Below are 15,004 nucleotides of genomic sequence, written 5' to 3' on the forward strand. Positions count from 1 at the left end.
TTTGTGACAGCTCCCTGCAAACAACCACACATCTGCACGGATGGCAGAGGGCAGCCTTAGCCTCTACAGTATCCCTGCTTTCAGGGGGAAGGACACTGGTCTGAATGCACAAAATCAGCATCTTGTAAAGTTCTTGTCACTCCCCTCTGCTCTGTAGGGCCTACTGCATTTCCATGAAGGAGGTGGTATTTTCAGTTGGGTCACCATTTCTCTTTAAGGATAAAAAATAAATAAATATGTAATAACTCAACTTATTAGCAATACAGAAGTATGAAACCTGCTTCTGCTGTAATCACTGAAAGGGAAAGAAAAGATATCTTTTGGTTCGTTATTAACATAAAAGAATAAAATACAAAACCATCTAAAAACAAACTACATAAATTACATTGCTATCAAGCGTTAGATGAAACAACCTGGTGTAAAATAACTATGTCAGGAAAAAAAGTTTCATCTTTTATGATGTGCACTCATCCCAAATAATTATTCTGGTCTTTCCACCTTCTCCCACTGCTACCTTTGTACATTCTATATATCCTTCCCTGAGTGCACATTTCTTTATCTAAGGCAGTATTCCTTGACTTCCCATTTTCTTAAGAACAGATAGTCCAAAGAAGGTAATGATCATATGCCTGTAAAAAAAATGAAAGAAAAAAAAAAAAAAACCAAAACAAAACAAAAAAAAAAACACCCAAGCCAGCAATCACCCTGAGCTTTCCATGTGCATTTTGTGTCTTTCTCTTGTACCTGTCTTCTAAACTGAAAATTTTCCAGCACGAAGGCTGCCTTGCTGTATACCTGCATGTTATTAGCATTATGTAAACGACAGCAGGGCCCAGAGAGGTGTCACATTCTCAGCTGAGAGTCCTCTGAACTTGCTGGTATCATCACGCCCTGACACTACGTCAAGATAGAAAATATTGCAAAACTGTGGGAGAACAGTTCTTCCATCTCTGCCACCCCCCGTGCATGACACAGACCTGTCACCAAGAAGGGCATCTCCTAATTCCAGTTATTGGCCTTGACATACTACAGGAAGAAAATATTCAGCAGTAAGTGAGATACAAAATGAACACCAATTTTAATATCCTTAATCTTTGAATACACTGCTGCAAATACTGAAATTAATTCTCAATAATCTGCAAAATAAATAATTTCAGCTTTTAAAAAATGCAAATGTACTAACTTCTTAAGTAACACAATGAGAAGTTGTGATGGATTTCTTTAAAAGCTACAAACAATAAAACACGAATTAAATAGCAAATGTTTACAGAGAAGGGTATCTTCTCTAGGCACCATACAGCTGGCAAGACAGAATTCTATTTTTGTGAATAATCTCGAAGTAGGAAAGAGAACAGAAAAAGAGGAAAGAAGAGCAAGATGTAGGGAAAAACAGCAAAAAGAAATCTATTCATCGGCTGAAAGAACAGAAAAGCATGAATTAGAAAATAAGTCATTAGCGTGAGAGGAAGAAAAACGAGGAGGAAGTGTGAAAAGATTCCAGCTCTCTAGAATGGCAATTTTTAGTTACTAAATAAAAAGTACCACCTTCCAGAAAAACTGCTGCTTGCATGTCTAAATGGAGGCCACTCCAGGGAATGTCCAAAAACCCTCAGGCACAAGAATGAAAACTGTCTGACTCGGGGAAGTGTGAGAGGAGAGACATTACATTTCATATCCACTTTCCGGCTGTGATCCAAACCTGGCACAGATGGCTTGTAAATGACTGTCACTGCCAGGAACCTGCAAATGATTGTTGCTACCAGAAACCCACTGGCCTGTGAAAAAAATCAGTTTTCGCCTCAATCTGGCTGCTGATACCACAAAGGTGGTGGGGGGTGGCCGTGCTCTGGGACAACCGGTGCATTGCTTACTGTCGTAAGGCCCGTGCAAGGGGTGGCAAAGCCCCTTCAGCCCCTTACTTGAATCCACCACTGGCACACTGCAAGGCACAAGACAACAAGGTTTCACGCCCAGCTCTGCAGCTCATCTCCCTAGAGCCTTGTCCCAATTCCATTTAAGCCAACATCCCACAACTTCCACATCTCGGGATACCTATTTTCCTCACCTCTCTTTTCTGCCTGGCTGATTTAGGCTACCGGCTTTGGGGTAGCAATTGCCTGTGACATGTCCCTCACACTGATGCTGGGCAAAGCACCTTTGATCTCTGCTGGAGTCGCTATGCACCACAGCAGGAACACTCTATGCAAGAGCACAGAGTTCCATTAAGGGAGAGCTCTAACTTTAATGTTTTAAAAGCACACGACCAGGCTAATTTTATTCACTGAATAGCCTGAGACAAGACAGCCTGTTTCAGAGAAGAGGACAGACACAGTCTTTGAACTATTTTCCTTAGAAAAAGCAGCTCTTGTAAAATATCCCTGCTTTTCCCCACGGCAGGAGGCTGGGAACAAGCCTGCCTGCATTGCGATGCTCTCGGTCACAAACTGCACCTTGCAGCAAGGTGAACACTCCACCTGCACTGCTGCCTTCACAATGCCAAAACTTAAGGGTATATAATGTCCCACCAGCTCAACAATATGCGCAGAAACAAGTGTGGGATATCCTGGGTCTTCAAGACCGTTCTTGTTCCAGCATTTGTTTACACATCACACTTCCAGAAATCTTCTTATCTGCCCTAATTGCAATGATTCATGAATTTACAACCCAGCTGTGCTCCACGATTTTCTTCCAACTGTAATGCTTCCCTTTGCAAGAAAATAACTTGTGACTGTTTATAGCTGCAATATCTAAGCACAGCCTTAAAACTTCAGAGCAAATTCATGAAAGCTACAAAAATTGAGCATAATAAAACCTGTCACAAACAAAAATAATGTGTATTATTACCACCATCATGTACATATCAAGACATATTATGCCACTGCAAACGCAGGCTGTGTGATCTGCTCTCTTCAGTGCCCTCAGTGCCAAGTGCCAGGTCCCCCTAGGGCACAGTTCATGGGGTCCCTCTGGCCATGGCAGGTTCATCCACACAAACCAAGGCTCAGCAGCATCACACAGACACTTCACAGAGAACTCTGGGGACTTGTATTAAATTGATTCATGTGTGGATTGGGCTTCTCAGCTGGTGGTGTTTAGATATTTCTCATGGAACAGGTTAGCTGATTGTGTAAATGCTGCTTTTAAAGTTACAGAATCAAGATCTATTGTTCAAGAAGCAGCTGAAAACATAAGAACAAATAATAATAATAATAATAATAATAATAATAATAATAATAATAATAAAGACTGTAGAGACTGTAGAGACTGGAGCCTTACTAAAACTGAGTTTACTGATACTTTCATCTTACCATGCAGCAGTGTTATTTGATTGCAGTTTGAGGAACAGTATGAGGAATGTCTTCACTTATTCAAGGCTCACCAGCATAAAATAAAAATGAGTATGTTATATTTAAGAAATGCTATCAATTAAAAATGAGTTCAAGAAAAAGACATGAAACAAAAACATGCTTTTGAACAAAAAAACCCTGAACTCCTGTGAATTTGTAATGATTCCCAGACACTTCTGCATTGTATTTTGTACTGGAAACTGCTGACAGTTACCAAAGGAAAACACTACTGTGCTTGAAAACATAATTCCTCAAGAAGCTACATCTTACTCTAACTTCCATTGCAAACCACTTTTGGGGCTGAGGGCAGCTACATGGACTGCAACTGATTTTTTTTTAATTGCATCTAAACTATTTTGAATCTTTATAATAAAGAGCAGGCATTGTTAAAAATGGGTACAATTTAAAGAATTCCTAGCTCATTGTACCTGACGTGCAGCTTCATGTTAAGCTCTTAATCATGTGCTTAAATTTCTGTCTATAAAACCTGTTTCATGACAATAAATGCACTATATTTACTTTTAAAAAACAGCTTCTTAACTATTTTTCATAACATTAGCAAACTGAAATCTCATCCTATGATTATTAGTGTTTCAAAAGTAGAATACATAAGAGAGAATGAAGAGAGATAAGGGCAAAACACTGAAATCACAAACAATGTGATTCTTTTATCGATCTCAGCACGAACTAGCAATGACACTGAAAAAATTGCCTACTATTTTTTGTTAACCCACTCAAAATGTTCTCAGCATCTTAAAAAGGGAAGTATAAATTTGGGTGTTGTGGTCACGCAGGTGGATTGCTTAATGAGCTGTACATGACACACGTGGAATTGACTCCCTCTGGCTCATTTCACTTGAAAGGAAAAATATGACATTTTACTAGCAGAAATACAATCCTTCTCTGCTTGAGTTAATTCAGGTATATAGTAATTCAGGTATATAACTGCATATATGTTCCACTGCTAGAAGGATACAGCTTTCCAGACTTCAGCACACCCAGCAGCCTCTGCCCTGTCACCCACACTAGCAGCACTCTTGGATGTCACATGCCACCCAAACGATAAAGAAGGTGGTGAACCTTCCTCTGAGCTCTGAGAGCCAGCAACCACTGAACTCACCACAGTAAAGAAGAATGTGAAGCAAGAGGGCAGATAAGCATGGGCCATTTTGCTCTCAGAAAGACAATGAACTGTTCCAACGGGTGCACATCAGGTCTCTCCTGCTCCTTGTATATTTTACTCCCTTGAAATTGTACTTTGACCTAATTTACTCATACAGTGCTTTCATGAGTAAACTCAGTCATGTATGCATTCACAAACCACTGCTTCCTGGGCAAGTATGTTTAGGGGATCCTGGAAGATACTTTACACACACAGGTCTAATAAGATTTGCAATGATATACCTCTAACTCAAGAATTACCTCTGAAGACTGAAAAATAAATCAGCTTCTTGAGAGAACGCTGTTAGAAGCCTAAATAAAGACACTTCAGAACAGAACCACGGTTTGGTTGCCTTTTGGTTTCCAGCAGTCCTCAGCAGTTTCTGACCACAAACACATCATTAACATTCAAGAATAACATTATATTAGAAAAGATATGACTATCATCAAATCTGTACTTCTCTGGAGATTTGCTGCTTTGCTGCCCTTTGTTTCTCCATGCTGCACTGAGCAGAAGTAGAGATGTTCTATTTCCTTTTTGAGGCCACTGCTACAAAACTCCTCAGCAAAGTTTTGGCACTGGCCTCTGCAGAGCCTTGTGTACAGTGAGAGAACGGAGAAACTGTTCCTATGCTGCTGGGATGAGCCATGAACAGCTGTTTCTCTGGTATTTCTGTCCTCATTACAAGGCTTCAAATTGCATCAGAATGCATCCACTAGTCATTTTTAAAGCCTTATTGCCAATTCCTTACATCTTTTCAAAATGCATCGGCTGAAAGTGCTACTGCTGAGAGAGTGGCAATATTCTCAGATTCATTGTAATCATGTTTCTTTCTTTCTAATTCTTCTACTGATTTAAACGATGATGTGCACATATCAAAATAGCAGATTTCCACTTGTGCAGTTATCTTGTGGTTTTTTCCTCCGTATTAGGGATTGATGTATTTGTGTTCACATTGGATTCACTGTGGCATATGCCTGCTACAACCATTGTCATTGAGAATGTGGCAAACTACAACTGACCTGCGTAAGCAGCTCTCTTTGTTTCACAATGCACTCAGTACGTATTTTTAATTCCATGATTCCCTACCGACAACAAAAATAAAAGATTTATCATAGAATCAGCTAGGTTGGAAAAGACCTCTGAAACCATTGAGTCCAACCTACGACCGACTGCCACCTTGTCAACAAGACTATGGCACTGAGTGCCACATCCAGTCTTTCCTTAAATACCTCCGGGACGGTGACTCCACCACGGCCCCGGGCAGCTCATTCCAAAGCCCAATTATCCTTCTTGCGAAGAACTTTTGTTCAACTAATGTCCAACCTAAACCTCCCCTGGTGCACCATAAAAGCCTGTGTCCTCTTGTCCTGTGTTACTGTATCCACCTTGTTTCACTTAAAAACAAACAAACGCAAGAAACATGCTTTCTGTCGTTTTCAGAGCACCTTGTTAAACCCCTCGTGATTTCCTTCCGTAAAAATTCAGCTTGCAAAAAACACTTTAGCAAAAACTAAAAACAAACCCATAACGCTAACGTACTCTGAATAGCAGATTCGTGCAGGGATCTATTACTAGGACAGCCCACCCCGCCCGGAGCGAAATATTTGGCTCGGTGTCCCCTCGGTCCGGCAAGTCTGGCACAAACTATTCCCTGGTTCCCTCGCAATGCTCCCTGCCGCTCCCCCCGGGCCTGGGGAGGGCAGGGGGCTCCGCGGGCCCGGCTCCGCTGACGCACGGGGCTCCCGGGCCGCGCCGCGGCTCCCGTAGCTTATGGCAACGGCGGAGCCAATGGCAGCGGGGCCGGGCGCTGCCATGGCGATCCCGCTCCCCGCCATGGCGGCCCCGCCGGCGTGGCCGCCCCGCGCATCGCCCGCCCGCGGCCGCGCTCCCGGAGCGCCGGCGGGGGCAGCGCGGGCCCGAGCCCGGGGCGCGCCGGCAGCCAGCGAGGGCGCGGCGCTCCGCCCGCCGGGGCCGCGGGGCAGGGCGGCTCCGCGCTCTGCGCGCTCCCCGCGGGGCTGACAGCTCGCCCCGCGAGCAGCCCCCGAACTTCGCGGAGCGGCGCCGGCCCGAAGTTGGGAGGCGGGACCGGGCGCCCCTCCGGGGAGCGCCCGCACGGGCCGGCCCGCGATCCGCTGCCCCCGGCGGGACCCGCCGCCGCCCCGCCGCGCCCCGGGGAGGGTCCGGCCGCCCCGGCCCCGCGAAGGGGCGCGGGCTCCGGCGGGGACCCCCCGAGGGGCAGCGGCTCCTGCCCAGGGACAGCCCCGGTGCCTCCGCCCCAGCCGCCGCCTCCCGCGGGGTATCCCCCTACCTGTAAGGGATCCAGTCCGCCTGGTGCCGCGAACTCATCTCTCCCCGGCGACGCTGCCCGGAGCCGAGGAGGCGGACGCGCCCGCTGCTGCCCGAGTCGGAATCCGCCACGATGCGGGCAGCATCCTCCGTCCGGGGCGGGGGCGGGCGGCGCGCCGGTTATCCCGGCAGCGGCCGCAGAAACATCCCCCCGGGGAGGGCTCCCAGCGGCGGGCCGGGCTGCATGGGGAGGGGGCGGCCGGGGGCAGCGGGAGGCGGCTCCCAGCCCTTCCTCCCTGCCCGGAGCGGCGGCTGAGTCGCGCACGGGAGCGGGGAGGGGCGGGGGAAGGGCCAGCGGCGGGCAGGGAAAGGCTGGGCAGCGGCGACGCGTCCCCGCTGCCGCTACCCGCCCGCCCCCCCGCTGCCGCTGCCGCTGCCGCGCTCAGGCATCGCCCGGGCGAGGCGGGTCCCGCCGCCCCGCTCCGAGCCGAGCCGAGCCGAGCCGAGCCGAGCCGCCCTCCGCGCCGGGCCCGCCCCTGCCCCGTCAGCCGCGCCGCCGCTGGGTAGATGCGGGCGCGGGCACGGGCACGGCTCGGCACGGCACGGCACGGCACGGCACGGCACGGCACGGCACGGCACGGCACGGCACGGCACGGCACAGCCCGCCCTGGCATCGGCAGAGACCCAGCCATGAGGTGGGCGCTGGCCGGGTAGCCCTCGGCTGGCCTGGGCGTGGAGAGGTGCGAGGAGCGCGCAGCCTGCAAGCAGGCTCCTCTCAGCCCAGCCCACCGCCAAAATGTATGAATTGCGGCAGCTCAACCCAAAATTGTCGAGGCACCACGGCCTGGGGGCTGTTAGTAAGAGCTTCCCGCGGCCCTCAAGAGAGAACGCACGGTTTCGGTTTGCCAGCAGTGGACTGATGCCTTTCGGTGATGAGAGATTTTGGGAGCCGGTGGTCGCAGCCGCCTCTGCTGGCCCTGGCACGGCCGCCGGCAGCTCTGCCGGGAAAGCCACGGGGAAAGCTGAGGCTGGCTGGGAGCACAGCACAGGCACGGCGCCCTGAGGAACCCACCTTTTGCTAAACGGGTGTAGTACAGGCCACCATCCTTTCAGCACAAGGCCAGCTCCAGCTGTACAGCCACAGCAGGAGTAAAGCCCTTTTAAACCGTGTAAATCCCGTGTCAGATTATAAGCTTACAGAAACAGTTACCAACTTCATGGAAGAAACATGACCTGAACAAAAAAAATAGTGAAAGATAAGGAATAATGAAAAATACTATCTGTATGTGCTTTGAATTATGCCAGGCTGGCCCCTAATAGCTCACAGGTGTTTTTTGTAGGTGACATTTGTATTGCGTATGAGGGAGATATTTAAAGAAAACTTATAAGTTAAGTGAAGTCACCTTTTCTCCCAAAACAGGCATTGGGAAATAAACAGCCAAAGAGTTAAATGTGGCACTCACTGTACCTTGGAAAGACTTAGATAGTGAGGGACACCTTAGTGACAAAGATGTGAAGTTCTGACCTGCTAAACCGTGCCCAAATTGCGACACTGGTCTTCTGTCTGATGTGTGAGCTCATCTGGAAGAAGGTTGTGGTACAGATTATCTCATCACAAGGACTTCAGAATTAAGAGGAAAGATGAATGATTAAGCCTCTGGAAAGATGCACGTCTGAGCAGAAGGTAAAAAAAAGAAAAATTTCACCTAAGAAAACAGAGATAGGGAGTTTAGAGGTATGTGCCTAGAAATGGTAGAACAGGAAAAGAACCCTCATTTGGGGTTTATAGCATAAAAAGCAAGGAGACTATTATGACTTAGCAAATTAGAAACAGATTGAAGGAGATACTTGGTCACTCAGCATAACTCTATGGTTTGATTCACTACCAAAGATCATCGCCAGGGCCCTGAAGCCAGCAGAGTCAACAGAAGATGGCACTTAGCCGGCAACACAAACATTATCATGTTCTTCACTGCCATGAACTGTCAGAGAATATTTTAAATCCAGACTTTAAACCTGTTCCAGAAGTCCAAATGAGATCTGCGTTTAAGGAAGAATTCTCTCATATCCATACAAGTAAAACGTTGTGCTGCTTTCTTGCCCAGTGTCAGGCACTGGATCTGACATACTTCCCACCATTCCAGCCAGGCAAAACCCGGAGCTGTGAAACAATGGGCTTCAGCACCTGGCAGTGTTATTAGCATGAGAAGGTGGCTGAGGAGAGATTCCCATCTCCTGGTACTAAGCTGGTGCTTTTTAAGCACTGAGGCTTCTGCTGAAGGGATGAAAGACAAAAGAAGAACTTCCTGTCTTCAGAGACAAAAGTTCCCAAGACTGATGATTAGAATATCTATTTTCAAAAAGCCATAAGTGTGAAGGTTGGTAGATGAGAAAATGCACGCACACGAAAAAGATGCCTCTGAACTTCGGAGCGATACAAAATATGGAAGTGCTTTACTGCCATTTAACAGCCCAAGATCAGGTTTGTATTCAGATGCAAAGTGTACGGGGTTAGTAGGTGTTCAAAATGGGAGACTGCCAGGTGCCCTGAAAGATGAGTATGTACAGAGCATAATGTCCATCTAGGGAAAGCTGACAGAGGAGAAGAATAATAAGGAATGTTTTATGGGAAGAATGGGAAAATAATTTTCTGGCATTTAATCTCCTTTTGAATGGCTTACTTATGCCGCAACCCTTTTCCTCATCCTCCCGTGCCCTGATTCTCCTTCATCTCTTTATCATCTCTGGTAAATATGTTTTGTATGGTTTCACTTTCCAGCAGTGCTCTGCCTCCATTTCTGAAACAGCTGAGTGGAGTGGAAAGGTGAATCCCAGTCCTCTGCAGCTGGCAGCATTAGAAACAGGGTTACTGCACACCTCTAACTCTGAGCAGGGTCGCAATTCACCAGCCTCCTCTGGATGTCCCTCTGCTTTGTCTGTGTGGCACACAAAGCTATCCCTGAATGACAGGGCAAGTGTTACAGAGAAATCCTTGTCAGGAGGAGGACTGAGGTGTTCATTTTGCTGTGTAAGAGAATGCCCTTTGAGTGCAGATCCATTCACTGGCATCTCTAGTAATTCTCAGCTGCTCAGGGAAGACCTGGCTTCACACACACAGGTTTTTACCAAGCACTAAAACATAAAAAAACAGGGAAAAGCACCGGCATGTAACAAACAACCATGATATACCACGATGATTTCTAGGTGCTCTCTGTGAATAGAGCTGTACTTCTCAAAAGCCACGTTTAATTAGTTTCAGATGCCAGCCTGATGGGCAAGGCAGTCTGTTAGAAAAACGGTGCTTTAAAGGTTCAAGGACTGATACATGAAACAGCAGCGACGCAGATGCAAACCTGTCTCCTCCACTGCCAAACATGTCTCACTAAGCAACATCTTCGTCTATATACGGTCTGCCATCTTTCCAATTATCCCTGTTTTGTCCTCTGTGTAAAGTAAGTGTCCCACTAATACATTTTTATATTGAGGTGATGAATAATACAACACAACTGTATCTAATAGTTGAGAACACCTGCATTTGCAACAGAAAGCCTTCTGGCAATCTGGGTAGAGAGCGAGACATCAAAGCAGAAGCACTGTTGAAAGGGAAGCTAGAGAACCTAAGAAAGCAGTAAAATAAGAAACTGATGTAAGCTCTTACCTAAATATACAGATTCATTACTTTTAAGTCTAATTTTCCCATGATGGGGAAATAAATTTTTTTGTTGTTAACCCATAAAAATAAAAGTAGTAAATGTATATACTGATTTGAAAAGAGCATAGAGTATCTTTTATAGAACGGTTTTTATCTATCTATAGTCCTTTGTATTTCTTTCTGGGCCCACTGTTACATCTGCACTGCTGAGCACGGCACTGTTCAGAGCTTGTGTGCTACAGAGAGAAAGGTCTGCCAGTTGTGTGCCTTAGGTTTCCTAAACCTCAGAGCTGCAACAATACACTCTGGTCATGTATTGAATTAAATTCCTGCCTCGTTTGCCTTTTTGGCTGACCTGGACAAAGGTTGATTTTAGGAAAGGGAAAGTATAGTAATGAACTCGATAACCCATTCTCGGTTTAGGATAGGGTGTAACACGTATTCTAACTCACAGTTCCCAATCCTTTCAAAAGACATCTAAGAGACTAAAACTGTCTTTACTTTTTAGGTCTCTTAAAAGGGCATGAGCTGCCAGTTTGTTGCCTCTGGGCCAGTTCAAGCACAGTGCAGAAGCAGTTCTAGCTAGCCTTTTAAATCTTACAGTAGCACAAACAGAACAGACTTGGCATAAATGTGTAAAGATCCTGAGCTTTAATTTATTGGCTTGAGATTTTCTAATTTTAAGCTCCAACTTACAAGGAATAATGAAGGATGTGTTTGTGCTGGCATAGCTACAGAAGTGGTTGTGTTTAGATTTTTCCATTCCAATGTATCTAGAATCAAGAGATGATATTTGAAGTTAAATCATGCCAAATAAAATTTATCTGTACTCCTTACAAACCTGGAGTTTCTAAAAATGTTCATGGATTTTTCTGTATAAATCTCAGATCATTTATGAGCATATCTAGGATATTTTGTTTGCTTGTTTGAAAATCAGACTGTGGAACTAACCAGGACCAGATGCAAAAGCTGAAGGTTTTGTATAAAGAGCTGATATTCATCAGGGTCAGTATATTTCTTCCCAACCAGTGAGTTCTGAAATGCATTGAATCAAATCCAGAATAAACTCTTGGGATGATAGTAAGGCAACACTTTCCCAAATCAAAAATTAAAATCCTCTCAAAAAGAGAAAAAAATCATAGCCCTGAAGTGGTAATCTTGGCCTTAAGCACTTCAGTAACACCAGAGATTTGAGAGAGGTAATTCTGCCCATTGTTGTGGTCTTTGGATGAGGCTTATGCCAAGTTCATTGTCATTGTGCCTTAAACAGAAAGAAGCCCAAGTTAGATCTTGTTTTCTGAGTAAGAAAAAAAAATGGTGCATTATTTTTGATATCCCAATTTCAAATATAACAAGAAAATTTTATGGTAAAGGTGAGCAATTTGGAGATGAAATGGATTGGTAAGTGAAAGACTAATTGCAGCATTTACATGGTGGATCCTCTCCCTGTCTCCATAAAAGCTCACTTTTCCTTATTGCATTTCATCTCTTCTCATCCCCATAAGTACATTCCTGCTTCTTTATTGTGAGGCTGTGAAGTATAAATACTTATCAGTAACACCCTGAAATAAAATCTATTCTGCAATAACAGAACAGCGTTCCCTTGCCGCCTGGGGTAATTTTTCACTTTAGTCACTTCAGTTTGAACTTACCTAGCTCCAGGAGATCCAGTTTCTTTAACAGTTAATATCAAGCTGATACCTACATCTACACATTCCTATAGAATAGGAAAGTATGAGAAAATGCTAACTTTTGAGGAGGGAAAGCTGTTAAGCTCCCTTTGCCAGCACTAGAAATCAAACCTCATATGTCAGTGTCCTTGTGTGGGTGGCCTGCTTTCAACAATGGTGGCCTGTTTTCAACACCTTCTAAAGAAGTTTTAATTTAGTCTGATACCACATCCTGTAACATACTCAGCATCTCTCTCAAAATCATTCACGGGGTACATCCAGTGTTCATATTTTCCAGTGTACGTAAAAAATCCTGTTACCAAGAGGAAAACAAACTGTCACTGGTGGACATAAAGTCAGTGAAACTTGAGTGAGAATCTAGTGTCATCATCATTGAAGCCCCAGTGATCTTTGGAATTGTTGTCCCACTGAACAATTACCTAAATCCAGGGAGGCCACTAGAAGTAGAATCTGTTCCAAATTCCCGTCAGACTCCCTGTTTGACTGCCCTCTAACACAGGATTCTTACATCCTGATGCCTAAAGAGATTGCTCATGAAGGATGAATTTTCCTATGACAGTGTTTAAATACAAAATTGGATAATCCTATGCCATTTCAGCATACTATTTCAAATAAGTTTTGCTTTAAAAGGCTTCTTTTTCCTTTATTTATTACTATACCAAATTTTGTACTGCATTTTTGCTCTCATCTCATCTCTGGCATTTATGTTCTGAACCATTTACATTATTTACATTATTTACATATCAATCAAGGCAGTTATAATACCAAATAAAAAAAGATATACTTCAAAAAATACTGCTGTCCAAAGTATATGTCTCTTCCCTATAAGACAGGTCTAAATTAATAGAAAACCAAATGCAGGTTTACTGTCCATGAAAATTAAGTCATTTGGGGTGGAGTATTTGCCTTCTAAAAGTCAAGAATCATTTTCAGTTCTGACTCCTTTTCTGTTTTGTTTTGTTTTCATGGAATCATGGGATAGATGGCAATGGAAGAATCTCATTTCTGGAGATCATTTTACACTCAGCCAGCAAGAGTGGAACATTTTGCATCTCCCTTTGTCCCAAGTGTAGAGGACCCTGAGGTGTCCTTCGAGGACAAAACTAGGCTCTTCCAACTCAGACTGGAAGAGCCATGCTGAAATTCTTGCAAGATGTTAGCAAATGGTAGCATGTCTTATCCTGCTGCAAGAATAAATCTCAGACTGTTTCTTCATATTAAATAGTCTTCCCTTTGCAGCATGGTGAGGAAGCAACTGTACTTACTACTGCAAAACCCTGGGATTAATCTAAAGCTAAGCACATCCTTCATAACTATTCTGTGAAAGTATACATAGTAATGACTTCTGGTTATTGTTAAAAACAAAACAAAACACTCACAAACATTGAAATTATACATCTAAAACTGTCTACTCCAGCTGAGCGTTTAGTTTTAAATGTTCATACTTAGCTGTGGGGGAGTGATACACAAAGACAAACAAAATCCTGCCTAATCTCAGGCATATTTCTATTTCACATATAGTTCAAACTCAGATGTGACTTATCTGCCCTTAAAAGCTGTTAACTTCACCTGACAGTGAGCCAGAAAATTGAAATGCTCCCAGCAGAACTTGTAAGTAGAATCAGCTTTGCAATAGGTGTTCAGATGGAACATTCTGATAATGACCTTCTCGTTTTATACCCTCTAGATTTCTTCTATCAAACATGATTACTCGAGGAAGTCAGTTTCTTTAAAAACAAAAAATAAAGGAGCCTCAGATTTTAAGAGAATTAACGTTCCATTACACTTTAGCACAGAGCTGCAATCAAATTAAAATGAGGTTGAGTTCACTGTACAAAGAAAAACTATTTGAATGGTTTTGTTTGGAATCAAAGCAGCTGGAAAATTGGAAACCAGCGTTAGAATAGCTGAGCATTTTATAGTGAGAAAACATTCTACAGTCTTCAAAGTCTTCAGATTATATTTAAGATTAAATACTATCAAGTTATTATTTTCATTTGCTCTCTTTAAAATTATCTAGCTGGTAAAACTTTTCAAAAGGAGCAGGAATAAGTATTTAAATTATTGTCCTTCTGCACTCTTTCCACTAGAATGGGCTAAATATATTTGGTCTTGAGATGGAAACACCTTATTTCCCTTCAGAACTTATGCAATGCATGAAGTTGGCTTACTGCAATCATCTGCACTTCTGGCCAATCTGTGACACTATTCGTAATATGACTGCTTTACATCATCTTTGCAACGCCATAAAATGTCACATTCACGTTAGAGGTGACAAACTGAGACGAGGGCTAGATGATTTGGTTTGGCTGCAGCTGTACAGAAAGCCTCTGGATAAGCTGGGGAATGATGAGTTGATCTTCTCCAAAACACCCACCTCCATACAAATTAGTGTCTGGGTGGCAGTGCCAGGCGCTTCCCGAGTCCTCCGTATTCGCCAGGACAAGGACAAGATGAGAGAACGTTGCTTACTCAGTGTTTGCCTAAATTACAATCTAATGCAACTGGAGATAATTTCAAATGCACAGATACACTAAATTAACTTAAACTGCTGGCTGAGAATTTCTGTTTGCAAACGCTATTAATGTTATTGATTTCAGCACACAGTTTTTCACTTTACCTCGACAGATGACTGAAGCTGTGGCCAAATAGCTCAGCATAAGCTAAATGTGAGACACTGTGTTCAATAATGTGGTCCAGCCTAAAGAGCCCTCTTCTTTCTGTGTTCCAGCATGTTCTTATAAAATGCTTTATTTCAGTGTTACTAGGTGATGTGGCCATCAAAGTTTAACAGCTTTTTGCTGGGCAGGCCCCAGTTGCCCCTGGAGAATGCCAGTGCAGAATTTTTTTGACTAGAGATGCT

The 15,004-nt window shown here is 44.2% G+C and overlaps 1 protein-coding gene across 5 annotated transcripts in view; it reads right to left on the reverse strand.

Moving 5' to 3' along the window:
* TUB (TUB bipartite transcription factor) overlaps nt 1-15,004 on the reverse strand; it is a 138,741-nt gene that overhangs the window by 61,939 nt on the left and 61,798 nt on the right. For 2 of the 5 annotated variants that reach the window (XM_063398054.1, XM_063398050.1), the window contains exon 1: nt 1,546-1,688. The exons of 1 other annotated variant lie outside the window; for it this stretch is intronic. In XM_063398054.1, coding sequence (XP_063254124.1) covers nt 1,546-1,673 — 128 coding nt within the window. In that variant the 5' untranslated portion in view covers nt 1,674-1,688. Of the gene's footprint in view, nt 1-1,545; nt 1,689-6,051; nt 6,150-6,820; nt 7,232-15,004 lie in introns of those variants that run through there. 2 more of the 5 variants (XM_063398055.1, XM_063398056.1) reach the window with 2 other exon arrangements.

Source organism: Prinia subflava, chromosome 5 (genome assembly GCF_021018805.1).
Source record: "Prinia subflava isolate CZ2003 ecotype Zambia chromosome 5, Cam_Psub_1.2, whole genome shotgun sequence".
NCBI classification, from domain to species: Eukaryota; Metazoa; Chordata; class Aves; order Passeriformes; family Cisticolidae; genus Prinia; species Prinia subflava.